The sequence below is a fragment of the Chiloscyllium plagiosum genome, chromosome 1 (genome assembly GCF_004010195.1).
Source record: "Chiloscyllium plagiosum isolate BGI_BamShark_2017 chromosome 1, ASM401019v2, whole genome shotgun sequence".
In the NCBI taxonomy this organism is placed as follows: domain Eukaryota; kingdom Metazoa; phylum Chordata; class Chondrichthyes; order Orectolobiformes; family Hemiscylliidae; genus Chiloscyllium; species Chiloscyllium plagiosum.
The window spans coordinates 130,168,410-130,187,761 of NC_057710.1; the positions used below are offsets into that span (position 1 = coordinate 130,168,410).

Here is a 19,352-nt window from a genome sequence, read left to right on the forward strand (position 1 = left end):
TTATACTGAGAGTGAGTGGTTGTTTTAAATTGGATTTCATAAGGCTCAGTACAAACTCCCTTGCTGTTAATCATGTGTATCAATGGTTTTGATTTAAATATGGTGGTTTGAGAAGATTGCAGATGACACAAATCAACAATGTTGCTACTGAGGTAGAAAGCTCTAGATTACAGGGTGATATCAATGGATTGGTCAGATGATCAGAACATTGGCAAATGGAATATGATCCAAAGAAGATTGAGGTAGGATTTAGAAAAGGCAAAAGAGGCAAGGTGGAAGAGTATTGAAAAATATAGAGAAACAGGGGTCTTGCAATACACATCCACAGATCTCTGAAGGTCAGGTAAAAAAAAGCTGTAAAGTCCCTACAGTATAGAAACAGGTCATTTGGCCAACAAGTCCACATCGATCCTTCGAACAGTAACCCACCCAAACCCATTCTCCTACATTTACCCCTGACTAATGCACCTAACACTATGGGCAATTCAGTATGGCCAGTTCACCAAACCTGCACATCTTCAGATTGTCAGAGGAAACCCCACACAGACTCAGGGAAAACATGCAAACTCCACACAGACAGTGGCCGGAGGTGGGAATCGAACCCAGGTCCCTGGTGCTGTGAAACAGCAGTGTTAACCACAGAGCCACCATGCCACCCTATTTACAAAGGCTTAAAAGGAAATGTGGTGTTGCCTTTGGAACAAAGGGCGTTAGAGGAAATTCATTTGAGTGGCATAAAGCGGATCTCTTCATTATCAGAGATAACCACTGAGAATAGATTTAAAGTAATCTGTAAAAGTTGTGGGCAGCAGCTGATTAGAACTTTTTTGATTCAGAGAGCAGTGGTGGTCTGGAACTCATTATATGAAAGGATGGTAGAGGGAAATACAATCATCTCATGTAAAAATAAACTTGGATATCCACTTGAAACATCTTTATCTATGGGCTACAGATTAGGAACTGGAAAATTGAATTACGCTGAATAATTCCTCTTGCCAAAACAATCACAAAGAGTCGAATGACCTCCATCTGCGCCATAGATTTTCTTTCTGGACTGGAAATAGTGGTGGAGAAGTATGAATTTTAACAAAATTTTACAATTTTTTTTTGTACTACAGATGGATGCTAAAGATTGAATGTGAGAGCAGGGAAAATTTACAATTCTAGACATTAAGGCAGCATTATATTTCTAAGTTGATAAAGTGTGGAGCTGGAAAAAGCACAGCAGGTCGAGCAGGATCAGGGGAGCAGGAGAGTCGATGTTTCAGGTCGGAACCTTTCATCAGTCCTTGTGAAAAGTCCTGACCTGAAATGTCGACTCTGCTGCTCTGATGCTGTTTGACCTGCTGTGCGTTTTCCAGCTCCACACTTTATTGACTCTGACTTGCCACCATCTGCAATCCTCACTATCTCCAAGCATTATTCTTCTATCATGACATGCAGTCCTATAGTGCTGATTCTCAGAATCCACAGGGAGATTTAATTAGGTAGGTTGCAAAATGTCAGTTTCCCAATAACAGGTTAAAATGCAGTGATAAATTTGATAGTGCATTGAAAATTACACCAGCCTCTGGTGGGTTAATTCTCAAAGTACATTTGTATGCCAGGAATACTCATTAACATGATACAGTTTTTAATAAAGTCTTCCCTTCAAGCTAAGTTATAGTGCATGAGAATTTGGTTACATCTACTTCACACTCAATTAAAGGTTATTTGCACCACTCTGCTTTTTGTCCAGTTGAAAGGTCAGCAGTTCTCCTTGTTAAACTCTGATACAAAAGCAGCAAGCAGGAGTGGACTCTTGTGTGGGTTTAGGACTGGTAATAGTGATTCCATTTTGAGTGAGGTTATGGAATTGGGTTGGGGCAAAGAGGAGTGAAGTAGGAAGGGCTTGGTGCCCCCAAGGTATTGGGGGAAGGTGACAGTGGGTACAATCATTCAAGGTAAGAAAATGAGGAGCCCAAAGGTGGTAGTATTGTTCAAATTAAATCCATCTCAGAGTGCTGGCTGGCAGAGGAGTCCTTACAGCACATTGAGTTCACCTAAAACATTCCAATTACTCCCCACTGAGACTGCTGTCAGGCAATACCTTTACAATGCATAGGACTGAGTGTTAGCTGAGTCTGCATGTTCCACACATTAATTTAAATTGGAGTTCAACTTTGCCTGCCAAATTACTTTTTGACTCCCTCCTAATCGCTTTGTATTCTTCTTTATTCTGCATTCCCCTGCTGACCATGCACTTAATGCCATTTCTCTGCTCACCCTCATTTCTTTCCATTGCATCAGTTTTTATATTTGTTGGTATTTAGTTTGTTTTTTTATCAAATTGTATTTTCTTGGATACTATTGACACTGTTTTAAATGTTTTTGATTGTAATTCTACATCCTTGTTTGACAATGACGTTGTCCATTTTATTTGCTGCTGCATTATCAAGCCTTCGGAATCAGCTATCGTTAATCTATTGCCCCATGTCATTGTTATGTTATGTCCTTAAATTATTGTCATAAGCCATATTGTATTACAATCACTTTTTTTCACAGTTGTCCTAGCTTTACTTCTACCATTTGTTCTGGAACATTCCCAATTCTAAATCCAATAACAAATAATGCCTTGTTGGATTTTTTTATTTACCGATTTAGAAAAGAATCTTGTACATATGTAAAACAAAAATTCTTTTATATATTTTACCAACCCCTTCCAGAATCATAGAATCCCTACAGTATGGAAGCAGGCCATTCATCGCAAGTTTACACCAGCCCTCTGAAGAGCATCCTGAGACCCACCCCTCTAACCTATCCCTGTAACCCTGCATTTCCCATGGCTAACCCACCGTGCCTGTACATTCCTGGACACCATGGGCAATGAAGCATGGCCAATCCACCAAACTGCACATCTTTGGAATGTGGGAGGAAACCAGATCACCCAAAGGAAACCTACACAGACACAGGGAAAATGCACACTGACAGTCACCCGGGGGTAAGATCGAGTCTGGGGCCCTGGTGCCGCGAAGCAGCAGTGCTAACCACTGAGTCACCATGCCACCCGTACCATGCTGTTCTGGCTAATTAATTTGCAGCTAGCTAAATCCCTCACCATTATTATTCTGTTTTCTCTCATCGCCTTTATCAGTTTATGTACTTTTTCTTTCACACAACCCCCTTCCACTATTAACTATTCTGTAAATTCATTGTCACCTGTCCCTAAGCATCTGAATTCCACATCTGTCTTATTTTTAGGATTGATTTTCATCTCCTGTTCTAAGGGTCATTGATATTGATGACTGAACCTACATGGTCTCCGATGTTCAACTACTTGTAAAACGAATCCACAAAGTGAGAGCTGTACTTTGCAGTTCAATATTTTATATCCAATCAAATAATAGTGAATTCAAATTATTGTAATTTGGATAATATTGTCATTTGCAATATATTTTCTAAGCAGTTAAATAAAAAGAAATGAGAAACAATGATTCAAATGGAACAGTTGATTTATTTATTTAATTTAGCATCAAACTAGATACAGGTTATTAAACTGTTGTTCACAAATCAATAGATCACCAGAATGGACTTCCAGATAGTCTAATGTACATATACAACTATTTGCGCTACACCGATGGTCTCAACAGTACATTTTGAGTTGATCCCAACTCTTCCAGCACACAGAAATGACTGCAAATATACATTTTTCTGTACAGCATATTTGTGTATATCAGATGTCATGTCCAAATATATAACTGCCTTGAAAGGGCACTGAAGCTCAAAGCTAGAAGATATAACAAAGAATTTGGAATGTAGATTCAAAGAAAAAATATAACAAAGTAATTAATTATCTTGGCTGATATAAAATCCAACAACTTTGCTCATACAATTTCAGTTTTAGTCTATGACAGCAACAGAATTACACATATGTCATTGTGAAAAGCTGTCTATATCACAAATCTATTTGGAACAATATTTGTATTTACTTCAGAGTAAAATAACATTGGGTTGAAAAGAGATAGAGATAAAGATCAAAGCAAATATGATGAAAAAATCCATAGCTGTCACAAAAAAATAACCATTCATAACAACTCCACCAGTTTCTATGGTCAACTGAAGACAAGAGATGTTCTGTAGCAAGTCACATTATACAGTGTACTAGGCTTTGGAATGCAGGAAATGATTGACAGATCCAATACATGGATTTATACTCAGTACTTATGTACTGATATTGGAATTGGAATTGTAACCTATGAATGTTAGTCTAACTCCACTCTCTCACCAGAGGGTCCTACTTCCCCTTTTCATGTTAGATCCACTTTACGTTCGATTCCGTTGTTTGCAGTTTCACAAATACATCATGTTGTTGTCAATAACTGTGTTGCTAAACCATTGGCAATAATAAAACAAACAGGACCACCACACAGCAGCACTGATCTGTCACTAGAAGACACCCAAGTCATTCTGCACTTGTTTATTCTGACAGGAATTTTAAAACTGCCACCTAATACAAAGTCAAATTTACAATGTTTAAAAAATATAAATCAGCTTTTGACAAAACAATCAAAGCAAAAGTGAAATTGTTTACACTTTTTGACCATTAATAAAATATTGGCCATTCAGATAACAGCAACAAATTCATTGCAATATCAAATGTGTTGGGCAGAATGAACATCTGTATTAGAGGATTATTAATAAGGAAATTACATTTTGGGAAAAGTCCTTGCAATTGCTGTTCCTGAAAGGGAGCAGCAAATAGATAAATTGCTTAAGAATTATTACTCAGTGCCCTGACTTAAACCATTCTTCGCCACATTTTCAAAATAACTCTCCTGTTCTTTCTCTCTGTCTTGCCTCTTACAAGTCTTAGGCTTGAAATGAAGCTTGTGTGGGTTGCGGCGGGGGGGGGGGGGGGGGGCATTGAAACACCCAGATTTATCTCATATTCTCAATGTACCCTTTTCAATCATAATATTGTCGATCACCAGGACCTTGACTCTATACCAACATTTATCAATGAAAACAGTGATAACATTTCACATCACGTTCAAGCATTTACCCACATTTACTCAATCACCAACAATGTCGTGTTGGGTATTCAGGAATTTGGAAGTGATGCTTCAGTTTTACAGAGCTTTGGTCAGATCCCAGGTGGTGTATAGCCTCCAGTTTGGGCTCTGAAAGTCAGGACAGTTATACAAGCAGAATAGGCTGGAAATACTTGGTGTGTCAGGTTGCTTGACTTACTAAACATTTGCAGTAATTTTTGTTTACATTCTAGATTTTCAATATCTGCAGTATGTTGTCTTGAGAGGGATATATTGGCTTTAAAAGAGATTGAGCACAGCTTCACTAGAACTCTTAGAAGGGTTAAAGAGCCAAATTAATTGTTGCCTAGATGCAGCTTGTCCTGATTTGAAGTTGAGGGTTGACCTCATTGAGGTGCTGAAAACGATAAAAGGATTTGAAACACAAACAAAAATGGTTGATATAAATAAATATTTTCTCTATGGAGAAATCCAGAAGAAGAGGGCATAATTTTATATTTATATACAGGCCACTGAAGAGTGACCATCAAGATACAGACTGTCATACAAAGGCAATTGATTATATTGCATAATGAGTCAATTAAAAGTTTTAAGGCTGAAATTCTTATATCTTGGGTAGAAGAGAGTATCAAAGAGTATCGAGCAAGTTTGTTTAAATGGGGGTTGGATACACATTAAATTTGATCTAATTGAATGGCTGAACAGGTTCAAAGTACAGACCGACCTATTTCCACATGTTCCAGTGCACAATAAGTTTTGTTTTGGAGGAGAGGTTTGAATGATTAATAGGTACAGAACTTTATACTTGACCCTCACCAACATATGTTCCACATGTGTAAACTGATTCATCCCCATCTAAACCTGAAATCTGTCATCTCTCCCACTGGTTACGTAATTTTTGGTTGATTGGCAAAACTCACATTTAAGATCTTTCTCCAAATAATTTTCAATGAGTCGATTGTTATATTCTTTTGTTTAAAATCAAATTCTATGAGGTACTGACATGTTAAAGAAGGTTGAAATAATTGTAAAACAATGAAGAGATAAATATAAAACATAATAGAACAACACTTTTAATCTTAGTATGGCAAGACTAATATTCTGAACCAGAATGGTCAATTCTCTTATGAATCTTAAAGAAGTTATTCAAACCTTCACTATAAATGCAAGACCACTGATGAGACAGGCTATGGCTGTATGGGCAGCCATCTTCTGAAGAAGATTGTGGGAAGACAGGTACTGCAAAAATAACTATTTTTGAACTGTTACATTATTAGTGAGTCATTGTAAAACCAAAACCAGCAAAGTACTGTTGTTGCTGTTATCAGATGAATGCTCAGCTATTTTTTATGTGATGTATATATAATATTCATGGACATAAACTAGTTTTAAGTATATAGGTACTTAAAGTACATTTGCAGACAATCTTTTTTTATCTCTGCTAACATAACATTGCTTTTTCAGCAGAAAGAAACACTGTAGCAAGAAAATAAAACTCAATTATATTATTTTGGTAATGGATTAAAACTACAACAATTCAACATCATAATTGTATTCTGCCATTACATGAAAATAAAAATACATGACAACATATATTTAAAAAAAAAAACTAACACACACTCACACACTCTATGATTCTGGAAAATGTATCAAATTAAACCAAAAGATCACGAGAAAATGACAATGCAAATGAAATGCTCATTATCCACTTTGAAATTATTATTACATCTTTACTTATTGATCAAAATTTAGAGGCTTGTAAATAGAGACAATATCATTATTTCTGTCTTCACACTTCAAGGAGCATGAGTAAGGGATAGGATGCATTAATGTTATGACAATAATTTCTATGGAAATGGACCCTCACCTGCAGGACCTTAAAGTTACTCAAAATGCGCTTCATTTAAGAAATGTACAGAATTATACTACATCAAAGTTGCTATAAAATGAAAGTTGTTGGCATTAAATCTGAATATGTTTTAGATAGACGATGTCATTTCTAAATTTTCATTGTTTAGTGAAATCATATTTAAAAAGTGCTTTGTTATGATTGACTGAACTGGCTGATGCCTGCTCATTTGAGTCAGCGAAAGTATCACATGCCAATTTTACAAAGTTTAAAAGAACTTTGCAGCTTTTATTTTCTTCAACATGAATGAGACAATAAATTAATCAGACAATTAAGATTAATGCTGTTAAAATAATGACAACATAAAAATTGGAAGGCTCAATTTATAAGCAGCAAAATATATAAATATATATAAAGTTACTCCTTGGGCAGTAATGCCAGTCTGTAAGTATGCCAACCTGTGTTATTTCTACTGGGATTAATATTATGAAAGTTGTTTCTATGAGTTTGTTCTTTTGCTTGGGGAAATCTCACTCACTGGCATTGCAGATTGGAAAATTGTATGCAGTGCACCCATGTTATTCTGATGCATATTTTGACAGATGGAACACCCCACTCACAATGCATATTTGAAAAGCAATCCAATATATGATAATGTGGTATTTCGCTAACAAGGGACTAAACTATGAGTTGAACGGTGCAACACTGGAGTAATAGAGGAGTCGATAACAATTACTTTGTCTTTGCTCTTGGGATTTGAACATCATTAGCAAAACCAGCATTTATTGCCTACTGCTCATTGCCCTTAAGAAACTGGAAGTCAGTGACAATGATGATTTTTTTTGTATTTGGTAAAACAGTGATTTGCTATACCTGCAGCTCCTGGTCAGTTCAAAGAAAAAAAATCATAATCGACTCAAAATGTTCACTCCATTTCTCTCACCCTACAGGTGCTGCCAGACTAGCTGAGCTTTTCCAACAATTCTGTTTCTATTTCAGATTTCCATCATGCACACTATTTTGCTTTTGTTTCTGTGGATCTGGAGTCACGCGTAGGCTACAACACATAAGGGTGGTAGATTTCCTGTCCTGAAGGGCGTTAGTGAACCAATTAGATTTCTACAACCCAGTTGCCTTATCCTTATTAATAAGATAAAGATTTTTCTATGTTTATTCATTGAATTTAAATTGAATTGATCTCATCCCTAGAGCTCTTGTGCAGATCTGAGCATTACTAGCCCAGAAGCATTCCTGCCCCCATTGCCAATGTGTTCTCCTACAGATTTCAATGTACATTCTATTTGTTTACAGTGGGAGACTCACACTTCCATTTTGCTCCAGAGGATATTGCTAAAAGCAATGAAAAAACTAAAATGTTTGCAGCACTGTCTCTATGACTGCCTCTTTGTTAATCTTGTCCCTATCTTAACTGTGCAAAATATCACTCCTGGTAACGTCAGTGTTCCCTCCTCCAACAATTGAAGTGTCACATCACAACATTCTGCAGCAGAGTGAAAAATAAATCTCAACACTAGGGACCAGCAAAATCATAGTTTCACCATGTGACTGATGCAAAGCATATTGATAACATGTTAAAAAAAACATGGTAGCATTTCCAATTTCAATTTGATAAACATTATTGGTCAAACAATTTTTGCTTAATAAATGTTTAAACATGGCTCGAAACTCGTATCCTGTTGCAGCCCAAACAAATTTGTGTGGTTTGAAAACATATGATTTTATTTGCTTCCTCTGCTGTCAGAGCTGTATTTTGTAAAATAATCTCAGAGACAGAAGCAGATTAATTTAGTAGTTATCTTCTTGAGGGCAAAAATCTGTACCAATGTTAAAGACTTGATATCTCTTATTCATTTATTATGTACATATCTGAAGCAAAAAAAAAACACCTAACAATGATAGTCACATCTACAGTTCACAGTCTACACCTATTTTGAGTGTTGTAGATTATTCCTGTACCCATGCGACCATTGGTTGTTTAAACTAGCATCCATGATAGATTTGGAATAGAGTAAGTACACAAAGGCAATGTACCTGTTTTGCTTTCAAGTTACTTAACTGAGAATTTGTTTCTGCGCACAACAGATCTGGGTCAGATAACAGAAGAACATTTCATTTTGGAAACCTGAAGCATGACATATTTTTAATTCAAGTTTCTTCTGCTGGGTTCATATACTTTGGAATTTGTGAGAGAAATGCAATTGTGTGGCTGATTAATTGCTCCTTGTGAAACACAAACCCAGCACAAGTACATGGTATAAATGCAACATTATTTCCCTGGAGTGCATTACAAGTGTGAAAATAACATCATCAATTTAGGGACCACTTTGAAACACTAATTACAGATCTACAAAAAGCTCTGTGCTGTTGCTGTTACTTAATGAAGGAAAACTGGAGAATATTGGGAAGGATCAGTGAAGGGCAATGTCATCATCTTTATTTGCAGTCCAGATGAAACAAAGAATTTCTTTCTTTGAACAAAGAAATTTCTAGAGACTTTTGAAACAAAATGGGAGTATTATCCATTTTCCTACTGCTCTATTTGTGTTCAAGGCAATGTCAGCTGACGCACCACCAACTTATTGCTGTTTATCTGTCAATTTTTGGATGGGTCTGAAATCAAGTGGTCAGCTCCAGGCAGGATCTTCATGGGTATATGTAGATAGGGAGACATGGTGTAATTTAGACTAAATTTGTCACTGTCCTCCTGCATATTGCCAGTTCCTGCTCTAATTCACCAACCATGGGCGTTACAAATTGAAAGTTGTGTTCCAATTCCAAATATCCTTAAAGGGGTCCTCAGCTGCCATCAGAAAGAACTGGATTGAGCTTTAGAAACATTTCTCTGGCAGTTATTTATGATCTTTCCATCTGACAACATTTTACATTTTATATATTCATTGTAGGTTAGCTGTCATATTACCTGCTGCTCTCTGGTGTTGCCTCATGCTAACATTTGCCATCTAAGATACTTCTACTGCTGCTGAAGTTACTTAATGAGACAACTGTACAACCTAGTGTCTCATCTCCAGATTGCCAAGCAGTCAACTATATGTATGTTTTGCTTTGCCAGTTTGGGGGATGCATGACAAGTGACCATGCAGTAACTTTTCAGGACAGTCATACTGCATGTCTTCTGTATGTTTACCACAAGCAGAGAAAAATCTCCCTACGATAGCTTTCACTTCTTACATTGCTTGTTTTCAAGGAACTCTTCATCAAAGCAACCAAGTTCACCAATAAGGTGCCAAAGAGATAGAGTTTTCCATTTCTTTTGTATCTGAGTAAGTCATATGTGATCACAGTCCAAACCTACATGTTGTAGGAGCACGCACAATCATCTTCTTTTCTGTAATGCTCACATTCACATCTTGTCCTTCTATATAGACATATAATCAAAATGTATATCCAGCAGCCTTCTATATAATCCTTCAATTATATCCGAGAGAGAAAAGGGGAGGGGATACACTGGTCGCACATGGCTCAGAGAGGTGGTACAGATATGTAGATGCTATATTGCAAATTCTATATCGCTCACTTTTTGAGAGTCATTTCTGCCCTGACAGAGAAGGAAGTGTTTCACCAGCAGCTGCTAAAGGTTTGCACGCCTGTACTTATTTTGATGTTTTTGTTGACTTTTTACTTTAGATGGAACAATGTTTTATTCATGATATAACCAAATACTGTTCCCAAGTTACAGTGGGGCATTACGGATCTTTAGTACTATTTTGTCAATCAGTAACACTTCCATCTCAGACATGGTTACATGAGAGTTAGTAGGTTAGCTTCTGAGGAGATTGTTGCATCAACAGCAAACGTAGGGAGAAGATACTTATTACATTGGCAAATTATATAGAGTGTTGTTTGTAATCAGTGTAAACTGTCATTACTGAATAAACAAATCAAAAGGATTAGAAACTCCAGAGATTTTAAAACACAGATCTATAATAGCAAGATTATGATTTCAGTTTAATTTATATGCATGGCAGTAAAAGTAACATAGTGCAATTTATTTCACTGTAGGTACCAGACAGTTAACCAGCACTGTACAGGTTTCATTTACAAAAAAAAAAGTCACATTTTTCTATCTTTACAATACATCATTCAATCCTCAGAAAGGAGGAGATGTAAGGGGTGGGGGGTGGGGGTGGGAAACACAGACTGAATCCTCACAAAATATTACCAGTTAAACATATATAATTCAGCCATAGGCTGCTGACCCACACTTTCTCGACTGCTGTCAGCTTCACAATACCACATGCCAGCACATGGAAAGATTAAAGAATACTTTCTGTTTGTAGAGGTATAGTAGAAAGTTTTTTTTTGGCAGTCACTCCTAGCTTAGGAGTGGGCTTAATGGGGGGGTGCTGTGTGTTGGGGCTGATAAGAGGACAATAGCGATTTGCTTCCAGTTTTCCAACAACTATCTCATCACTTTTTGTAGCTCTTCCCTTAACCAAGATGGCAACGGCAGACCCAGTCTGTAGAACAGCTTGGACAGTTCAATATTGTGGTCCTTGTAGTATCGTGACAGGAATGTTCTAGACTACAAAGGGTGAAAAAAGAACAAAAACAAATCATTAAAACTAAAGAAGCAGATTACATTTCAACTAATATAAATATGTGCAGCTCATATTCAAACACAGCAATTGTATAAATATTTGGTTGAATTATCCATATTATGAAGGTTTTTTTAAGCATAACTTACAATGGCATTCACATTCCAGAAGACGAATGCATCCAATTAAAATTGTGACAATACTATGGCTTTAAGAGGTGTATTTTGTCCTGGTTTCTTTTACAGAGAGACTGGGGGACTAGTACTGAGCAGTCTATGAGAAGATAAACAACTTGTGAAGCATTGGGTGTTTTTGTTTTAAGCTGGAACAATAGAAGCAGCCTGAATGGGTGTGGTCAAGCTTCAAACCAAAGAACCAGGGATTTTTAGTTTAGATTTCAGCAGTTCTTGTTGGAGTCTCAACAGGGTTGGAAGGCAGTGAATCTCGCCAGCTGCTACACACACACTTTGAGTTTTCACTCAGAATTATCTTTTGATGTTCTTCTCCCCTCTATTGAAGAATTGCATGTAAGTTGATCCGTTTTGCGAATTTGCTTTTTCCCAAGGGTATGTTTATGGAATGTTATTATATTGGAACAGTTAATGTTAAAATAATCTATTATTCTAGTAAGTTTTCTGATAGAGTTAAGTTATTCCAAGTTCCTTTTTCTTTTGTTGTATTTTAAAAATACTGTGTCCAAATAATTTGTGTTTTGCTTAACATCGATAGTTTGACCAATTGAAGTACATCTGAAACACAGCACCACACGTTTACCTTTAACATACGAAAAAGTTAGAGTCTTGGCTACCTTTTTATTATATCACTGAATCTGGTCTGGTCCGTAACAAAATGCAACATGTGATGGCTTATTTTATTTTAGAGATGTCACTATGGGTCTGGAAATTAGTGAGAGTGACTGCTGTGGATAAAAAAAAACAGGTAAACTTGGTCTATTGGTAACCCAAAAGACCATGCACCAGCAGGGAAAAAACTGGTGTGGGGGGGAAACACCAGAGGTAGGCTGGTGTAGGGTGGCTAGTGAACGGTTAGTGAGGTAGGAAATCAGAAATGGGGTCTGATAGTATTTAGCAGCATCCTGGACACTTTGACTATGGAGACAGGAGGAGTGCTAAACTAGCTCTATGTAGAGCTAAACAAAAGGCACTATTTTTAATTAGCTTTTCTTTTTGTTGACAAGATCCAGAGGTCTTTTCAATAATTGCTTGCTCACCTGATTTTAAATTGTCCGCAGCTCATGAGTCAAGTAGTATTGGTTTTCCTTTCCACTTCCTGCCTCTTTTTAAACTTAATTTAGGGAAAATGGATGCCACTGACTGGGCCAGCATTTTTCTCCCCATCCCTAGTGGTGGTGATCTGTCTCCTTGAACCACTGCAGTCCATTTGCTGCACATAGACCAAGTGCTCCAAGTTAGGATACTGAGTGGTTTGGACAGGATCTTGTAGGTGGCGGTATTCCCATGTATCTACTGCCCTTATCCTTCCAGATGTAAGTGGTCGTGGGTTTGGATATTATTGTCTGAGAAGTGATTGCTGGGCCTCTTGCTGAGATATTTGTATCATCGATAGTCACAGGTGAGGTGCTGGAAGACTGGAGGTTGGCAACCGTGATGCCACTGTTTAAAAAGGGCGGTAAAAACAAGCCAGCGAACTATAGACTGGTGAGCCTGACCTCAGTGGTGGGCAAATTGTTGGAGAGAATCCTGAGGGACAGGATGTACATGTATTTGGAAAGGCAAGGACTGATTTGGGACAGTCAACATGGCTTTGTGCGTGGGAAATCATGTCTCACAAACTTGATTGAGTTTTTTGAAGAAGAAACAAAGAAGATTGATGAGGGCAGAGCAGTAGATGTGATCTATATGGACTTCAGTAAGGCGTTCGACAAGGTTCCCCATGGGAAACTGATTATCAAGGTTAGATCTAATGGAATAAAGGGAGAACTAGCCATTTGGATACAGAACTGGCTCAAAGATGGAAGACAGAGGGTGCTATTGGAGGGCTGTTTTTCAGACTGGAGGCCTGTGAGCAGTGGAGTGCCACAAGGATCGATGTTGAGTCCTCTACTTTTTGTCATTTACATAAATGATTTGGATACGAGCTTAAGAGGTACAGTTAGTAAGTTTGCAGATGACACCAAAATTGGAGTTGTAGTGGACAGCAAAGAGGGTTACTTCAGATTACAACAGGATCTGGATCAGATGGGCCAATGGGCTGAGAAGTGGCAAATGGAGTTTAATTCAGATAAATGCAAGGTGCTGCATTTTAGGAAAGCAAATCTGAGCAGGACTTATACACTTAATGGTAAGGTCCTAGGGAGTGTTGCTGAACAAAGAGACCTTGGAGTGCAGGTTCATATCTCCTTGAAAGTGGAGTCGCACGTAGATAGGATAGTGAAGAAGGCGTTTGGTATGCTTTTCTTTATTGGTCAGAGTATTGAGTACAGGAGTTGGGAGGTCATGTTGTGGCTGAACAGGACATTGGTTAGGCCACTGTTGGAATATTGCGTGCAATTCTGGTCTCCCTCCTATCGAAAAGATATTGTGAAACTTGAAATGGTTCAGAAAAGATTTACAAGGATGTTGCTAGGGTTGGAGGATTTGAGCTATAGGGAGAGGCTGAACAGGCTGGGGTTGTTTTCCCTGGAGCGTCAGAGGCTGAGGGGTGACCTTATAGAGGTTTACAGAATTATGAGGGGCATGGATAGGATAAATGATTTGGATGTGAGCATAAGACGTACAGTTAGTAAGTTTGCAGATGACACTAACATTGGAGGTGTAATGGACAGCGAAGAGGGTTACCTCAGATTACAACAGAATCTGGACCAGATAGGCCAATGTGCTGAGAACAGTCCATCTTCCATAATTACACCAGCACCACTCCCCACCTCTTCCTCCTCTACATTGATGACTGCATTGGCACCACCTCGTGTTCCCGCAAGGAGGTTGAGCAATTCATCAGCTTCCACTCTGACCTTAAATTTACCTGGACCATCTCTGACACCTCCCTTCCTTTCCTGGACCTCTCCAGCTCCATTAATGACGAACGACTTGACACTGACATTTTTTGCAAACCCACCGACTCCCACAGCTACCTGGTTTACATCTCTTCCCACCCTACCTCCTGCAAAAATGCCATCCCATATTCCCAATTCCTCCGCCTCCGCCGTATCTGCTCCCAGGAGGACTAGTTCCACCACAGAACACACCAGATGGCCTCCCTTCTTTAGAGACTGCAGCTTCTCTTCCCACGTGGTTAAAGATACCCTCCAATGCATCTCGTCCACATTCCGCACCTCCGCCCTCAGACCCCACCCCTCCAAAGGTAACAAGGACAGAACGCCCCTGGTGCTCACCTTCCAACCTACCAACATTCGCATAAACCAAATCATCCGCCGACATTTCTGCCACCTCCAAACGGACCCCACCACCATGGATATATTTCCCTCCCCACCCCTCTCCGCCTTCCGCAAAGACCGTGACTACATGGTCAGGTCCACGCCCCCCTACACCGCACCCTCCCATCCTGGCACCTTCCCCTGCCACTGCAAGAATTGCAAAACCTGTGCCCATACCTCCTCCCTCACCTCCATCCAAGGCCCTAAAGGAGCCTTCCACATCCATCAAAGTTTTTACCTGCACATCCACCAATATCACTTATTGTATCCGTTGCTCCCGATGCGGTCTCCTCTACATTGGGGAGACTGGACACCTCCTAGCAGAGCACTTTAGGGAACATCTCTGGGAAACCTGCACCAATCAACCCCACTGCTCTGTGGCCCAGCATTTCAACTCCCCCTCCCACTCTGCCGAGGACATGGAGGTCCTGGGCTTCCTTCACCGCCGCTCCCTCACCATCAGACGCCTGGAGGAAGAACGCCTCATCTTTCGCCTTGGAACACACCCTTCAGGCACTCTGCCTGTATTCCTGATGAAGGGCTTTTGCCCGAAATGTCGATTTTACTGTTCCTCTGATGCTGCCTGAACTGCTGTGCTTTTCCAGCACCACTAATCCAGAATCTGGTTTCCAGCATCTACAGTAATTGTTTTTACCTTTACGATAGGATAAATAGACAAAGTATTTTCCCTGGGATCAGGGAGTCCAGAACTAGAGGGCATAGGTTTACGGTCAGAGGGGAAAGATATAAAAGAGACCGAAGGGGCAACATTTTCATGCAGAGGGTGGTACATATATGGAATGACCTGCCAGAGGATGTGGTGGAAGCTGGTACAATTACAACATTTAAGAGGCATTTGGATGGGTATATGAATCGGAAGGGTTTGGAGGGATATGGGCCGGGTGCTGGCAGGTGGGACTAGATTGTGTTGGGATATCTGGTTGGCATGGACAGGTTGGACCGAAGGGTCTGTTTCCATGCTGTACATCTCTATGACTCTATGAGCCTTGGTGAATTTCTGCAGTGCATCTCGAAGACAATATACACTGTTGCTAATGAGTGTTAGAAGTGGAGAAAGTGAATATTTGGGAAGGTGGTGCCAATCAAACGGGTCGCTTTGTCCTGGGTGGTGTCAAGTTTGAGCGTTACTGGAGCCGCACTCATCCTATCAATCACTTATCGAAGACAATGCTTTTAGTTTGACCTCCACTGTCATCCTAATGAAGTGAATTCCCTTTCAGGTTCAAGATGCAAGGTTACTAGTGACCCCTCAGATTTGAGGAAGGGTCACTGAAACCAAAATGGCAACTCTGCTTTCTCTAATTGCTTGTCAGAAATAATAATCCTTGGTTAATACAGCAACATCATTCATGCTTTCAGTTTTGTAGTCTGGGGCACTATTCCTACTTTTAAAAAAAGTTTCACCATTTGGTACAACACTGGGAATAGCATTGCTCAGTTTATTACATGCTACCCCTGTGGGTCAAAACAGCCTATTGAATGGTAAAGTGGGCTCAATTGGTCACATGGTCTTCTCTTGATGCTATTTCTTGTGCTCTAAAAGTGGGCCTCAAAGACAACTCTTTCTAGATAACTGAATGTCTGAAATTGGAAGACTAATGTGATGAAGAGATGCCTAGTTTGAATTCAGAAGAGGTCTGTAAAATGAATGTACTCATTAAATCACCGAGAAGACTGAATGAATGCATACTCGTAAACACATTTTCAAAGGTTATGGCATAGCCGATAGTTTTGTATCAACCAACGTCTTCCAATATACAGACATAACTGTCTGTAAAAATATATGTCTCATGATTTTCTGCTGTTCCTAGTCAGCTCCTGGTATGGCCAGACATGATAAAATTAAGCATTTTTAAAGCTGCAGATACAATCAGGAATTCAGAATGGAAATATTATGAGTTCTTATACGTGATGCATCAGAAAATTGTACTCTGCTGCCTAACATGTGGCCTTGAGATGTACCTCGCAATGTAGAAAGAATTAGAAATTCTTCCCATGTGGTTTCCTGGGCCAAGGGTTTGTGATGCAAATTAAGACCACAGTGCATTAAACATGAAAAAGGATTATGTTTGTGTGTACTCTTTTTAAAACAGCAATACCTCTACGTCCATGGCTGGATACTTCCTGCCTTTGCTTTTCCCCAGACACTTTGTCTTTCCTCCTTCAAGCAACTGGCACCAGAAGCCCTTTTGCGGATCAAACCTGAAATTCATAATTCAACTTTAACTACTTGCTATTAATAGTAGCAACACTTATGGAACACTACTACAGAATATTTTTATACTAAAATCTAACAGGGAAAAATAACAAGTAAATCTACTCAGCAATTCAATCGATTGCTTCAAAAATCTTCATTTCCAGACAATATCACTCCCTACCAAATTCTCATAGTTTGTATTTATCTGGTCAATAACAGGAAGACACAATTTGACAAAATCAATTCAGGAAATGCTTTATCAATAAAGTTTATTTAGCTGTCTAAAAGGAAATCAAGCTCAGTTTAATGGGTTTAATTGCCAAAACTTTTACTTGATAACTTCTACTCGATAACAAATCAAGACTTAAAGCTGATCATCTTCAGGATAACCTAATGTCAGTATTGAAATGACAGAAAAATGATGAACCTTGCAAAAATAAAATAATGGCAGTAAACTTCGAATCAGGCCTCTCATTGAGGTTTTAATTCTCATTGTAATGAATCAGTATAAATCAATACTAACAGTTGGTTTGAGTTCAATGCTGTGACGTCCTGCCACTTGTGGAGGATATGTTCCCAGAACATCTCATAAATAGTGATTTTTGTCAATGCCAAACTTGGTGGCGAGCAAGATGAATGCAGAGTGCACTTTCTATTCCAGGAAGTCATTTTTATTTTAATATTTTTCCATAAATATGAATAAGTGAATATCAGACTTGAAGCAGGCAGAGAAAGTGTACAATAGGAACTGCGTGGAGAAGCAAGTTTACGAAGCCTGGACCATGAACAATGGAACTTTACCACATCATTTTCTCTCTCCACAACTGCTATTGAAGCATTCACGTTAGATTTTCAAGTTTATAGATATTAGTTCAATAACTAGATTAAAATTTATTTCAATGACAATTATGTAACAAAATGAAGGTACAATTATATAATTGTGTGACACTCAGCATGAAGCCTCTAGAACCTTATACATGCGCAGAAATGTTCCTTGGGGGACACTATCACTGACAACCATTGACACTGTCAAAGTTCCTGAAGTCATTTCATTTTCAACAGTATTTCTTGGTAGTGCTCCTACGAGGCAAAGAGCAAATTCTGCCAACAGGCGAGGGTACATTGATTTTACCATGATTGATTACACTCATCAGGACCGAGCATTTAATCATTACCGGTTGTCTGCCAGCTTGAGCAATACTGACCGCCGGCCTGACTACTGTTAAGTGTTGCTAAATTCACAATGACAGAAAATGTAACTCAAATGGTTGTTGCAAACTTGGGATTTAGATGTTTCAGTAAGAAGATGGTAAAAGAGGGGATGTGTGGCCTTGTTATTCAAGGGTAATATTACAGCAGCTGAGATAATGTTTGAGGACTCATCCACTGAGGTAGTTTGGGCTGAGGTTAGAAACAGGAAAGGAGAGGTCACCTTGTTGGGAGTTTTCTACAGGCCTCTGAATTGTTCCAGGGATGTAGAGAAAAGGATAGCAAAGATGATTCTCGATAGGAGCAAGAGTAACAGAATAGTTGTTATGGAGAACTTTAACTTCCCCAATATTGACTGGGAATACTATAGTTCAGGTAGTCTAGATGGATCAGTTTTTGTTCAATGTGTGCAGGAGGGTTTTCTGACACAGTATATAGACAGGTCAACAAGGGGTGATGACATACTGGATTTGGTACTGGGGAACGAACCCCAGCCAGGTGTTAGATTTGGAGGTAGGTGAACACTGGCGATAGTGACCACAATTCGGTTATGTTTACAATAGCAATGGGCAGGGATAGGTATATACAGCAGGGAAAGAGGTATAACTGGGTATGATGAAATTAGGCAAGATTTAGGATGCATAGGATGGGGAAGGAAACCGTAAGGGATGGACACAATTGAAATGTGGAGCTTATTCAAGGAACAGCTACTGCAGGCCTTTGATAAGTATATACCTATCAGGCAGGGAAGTAATTGTCGAGAGAGGGAGCCATGGTTTACTTAAGAAGTTGAAGCTCTTGTCAAGGAAAAGAAGACTTATGTGAGGATGAGGCGCGAAGGCTCAGTTAGGGGGCTTGAGAGTTATAAGTTAGCCAGAAAAAAATTAAAGAGAGGGCTAAGAAGAGCCAGGAGGGGACATGAGAAGTTGTTGGTGGATAGGATCAAGGAAAACCCTAAGGTCTTCTATAGATATATCAGAAATATAAGAATAGCTAGAGTAAGATTAGGGCCAATCAAAGACAGTAGGGGAAAGCTGTGTGTGGGATCTGAGGA

General features: G+C 39.0%; 1 protein-coding gene across 13 annotated transcripts in view; it reads right to left on the reverse strand.

Annotated features, from left to right (window-relative positions):
• Nucleotides 1–3,491: 3,491 nt before the first annotated feature.
• LOC122553234 (bifunctional heparan sulfate N-deacetylase/N-sulfotransferase 4-like) overlaps nucleotides 3,492–19,352 on the reverse strand; it is an 879,937-nt gene continuing 864,076 nt past the window's right edge. For all 13 annotated transcript variants that reach the window (XM_043696825.1, XM_043696838.1, XM_043696832.1 and 10 more), the window contains 2 exons: nucleotides 16,992–17,094; nucleotides 3,492–11,443 (listed from right to left, as the gene is read on the reverse strand). In XM_043696825.1, coding sequence (XP_043552760.1) covers nucleotides 11,321–11,443; nucleotides 16,992–17,094 — 226 coding nt within the window. In that variant the 3' untranslated portion in view covers nucleotides 3,492–11,320. The remainder of the gene's footprint in view (nucleotides 11,444–16,991; nucleotides 17,095–19,352) is intronic.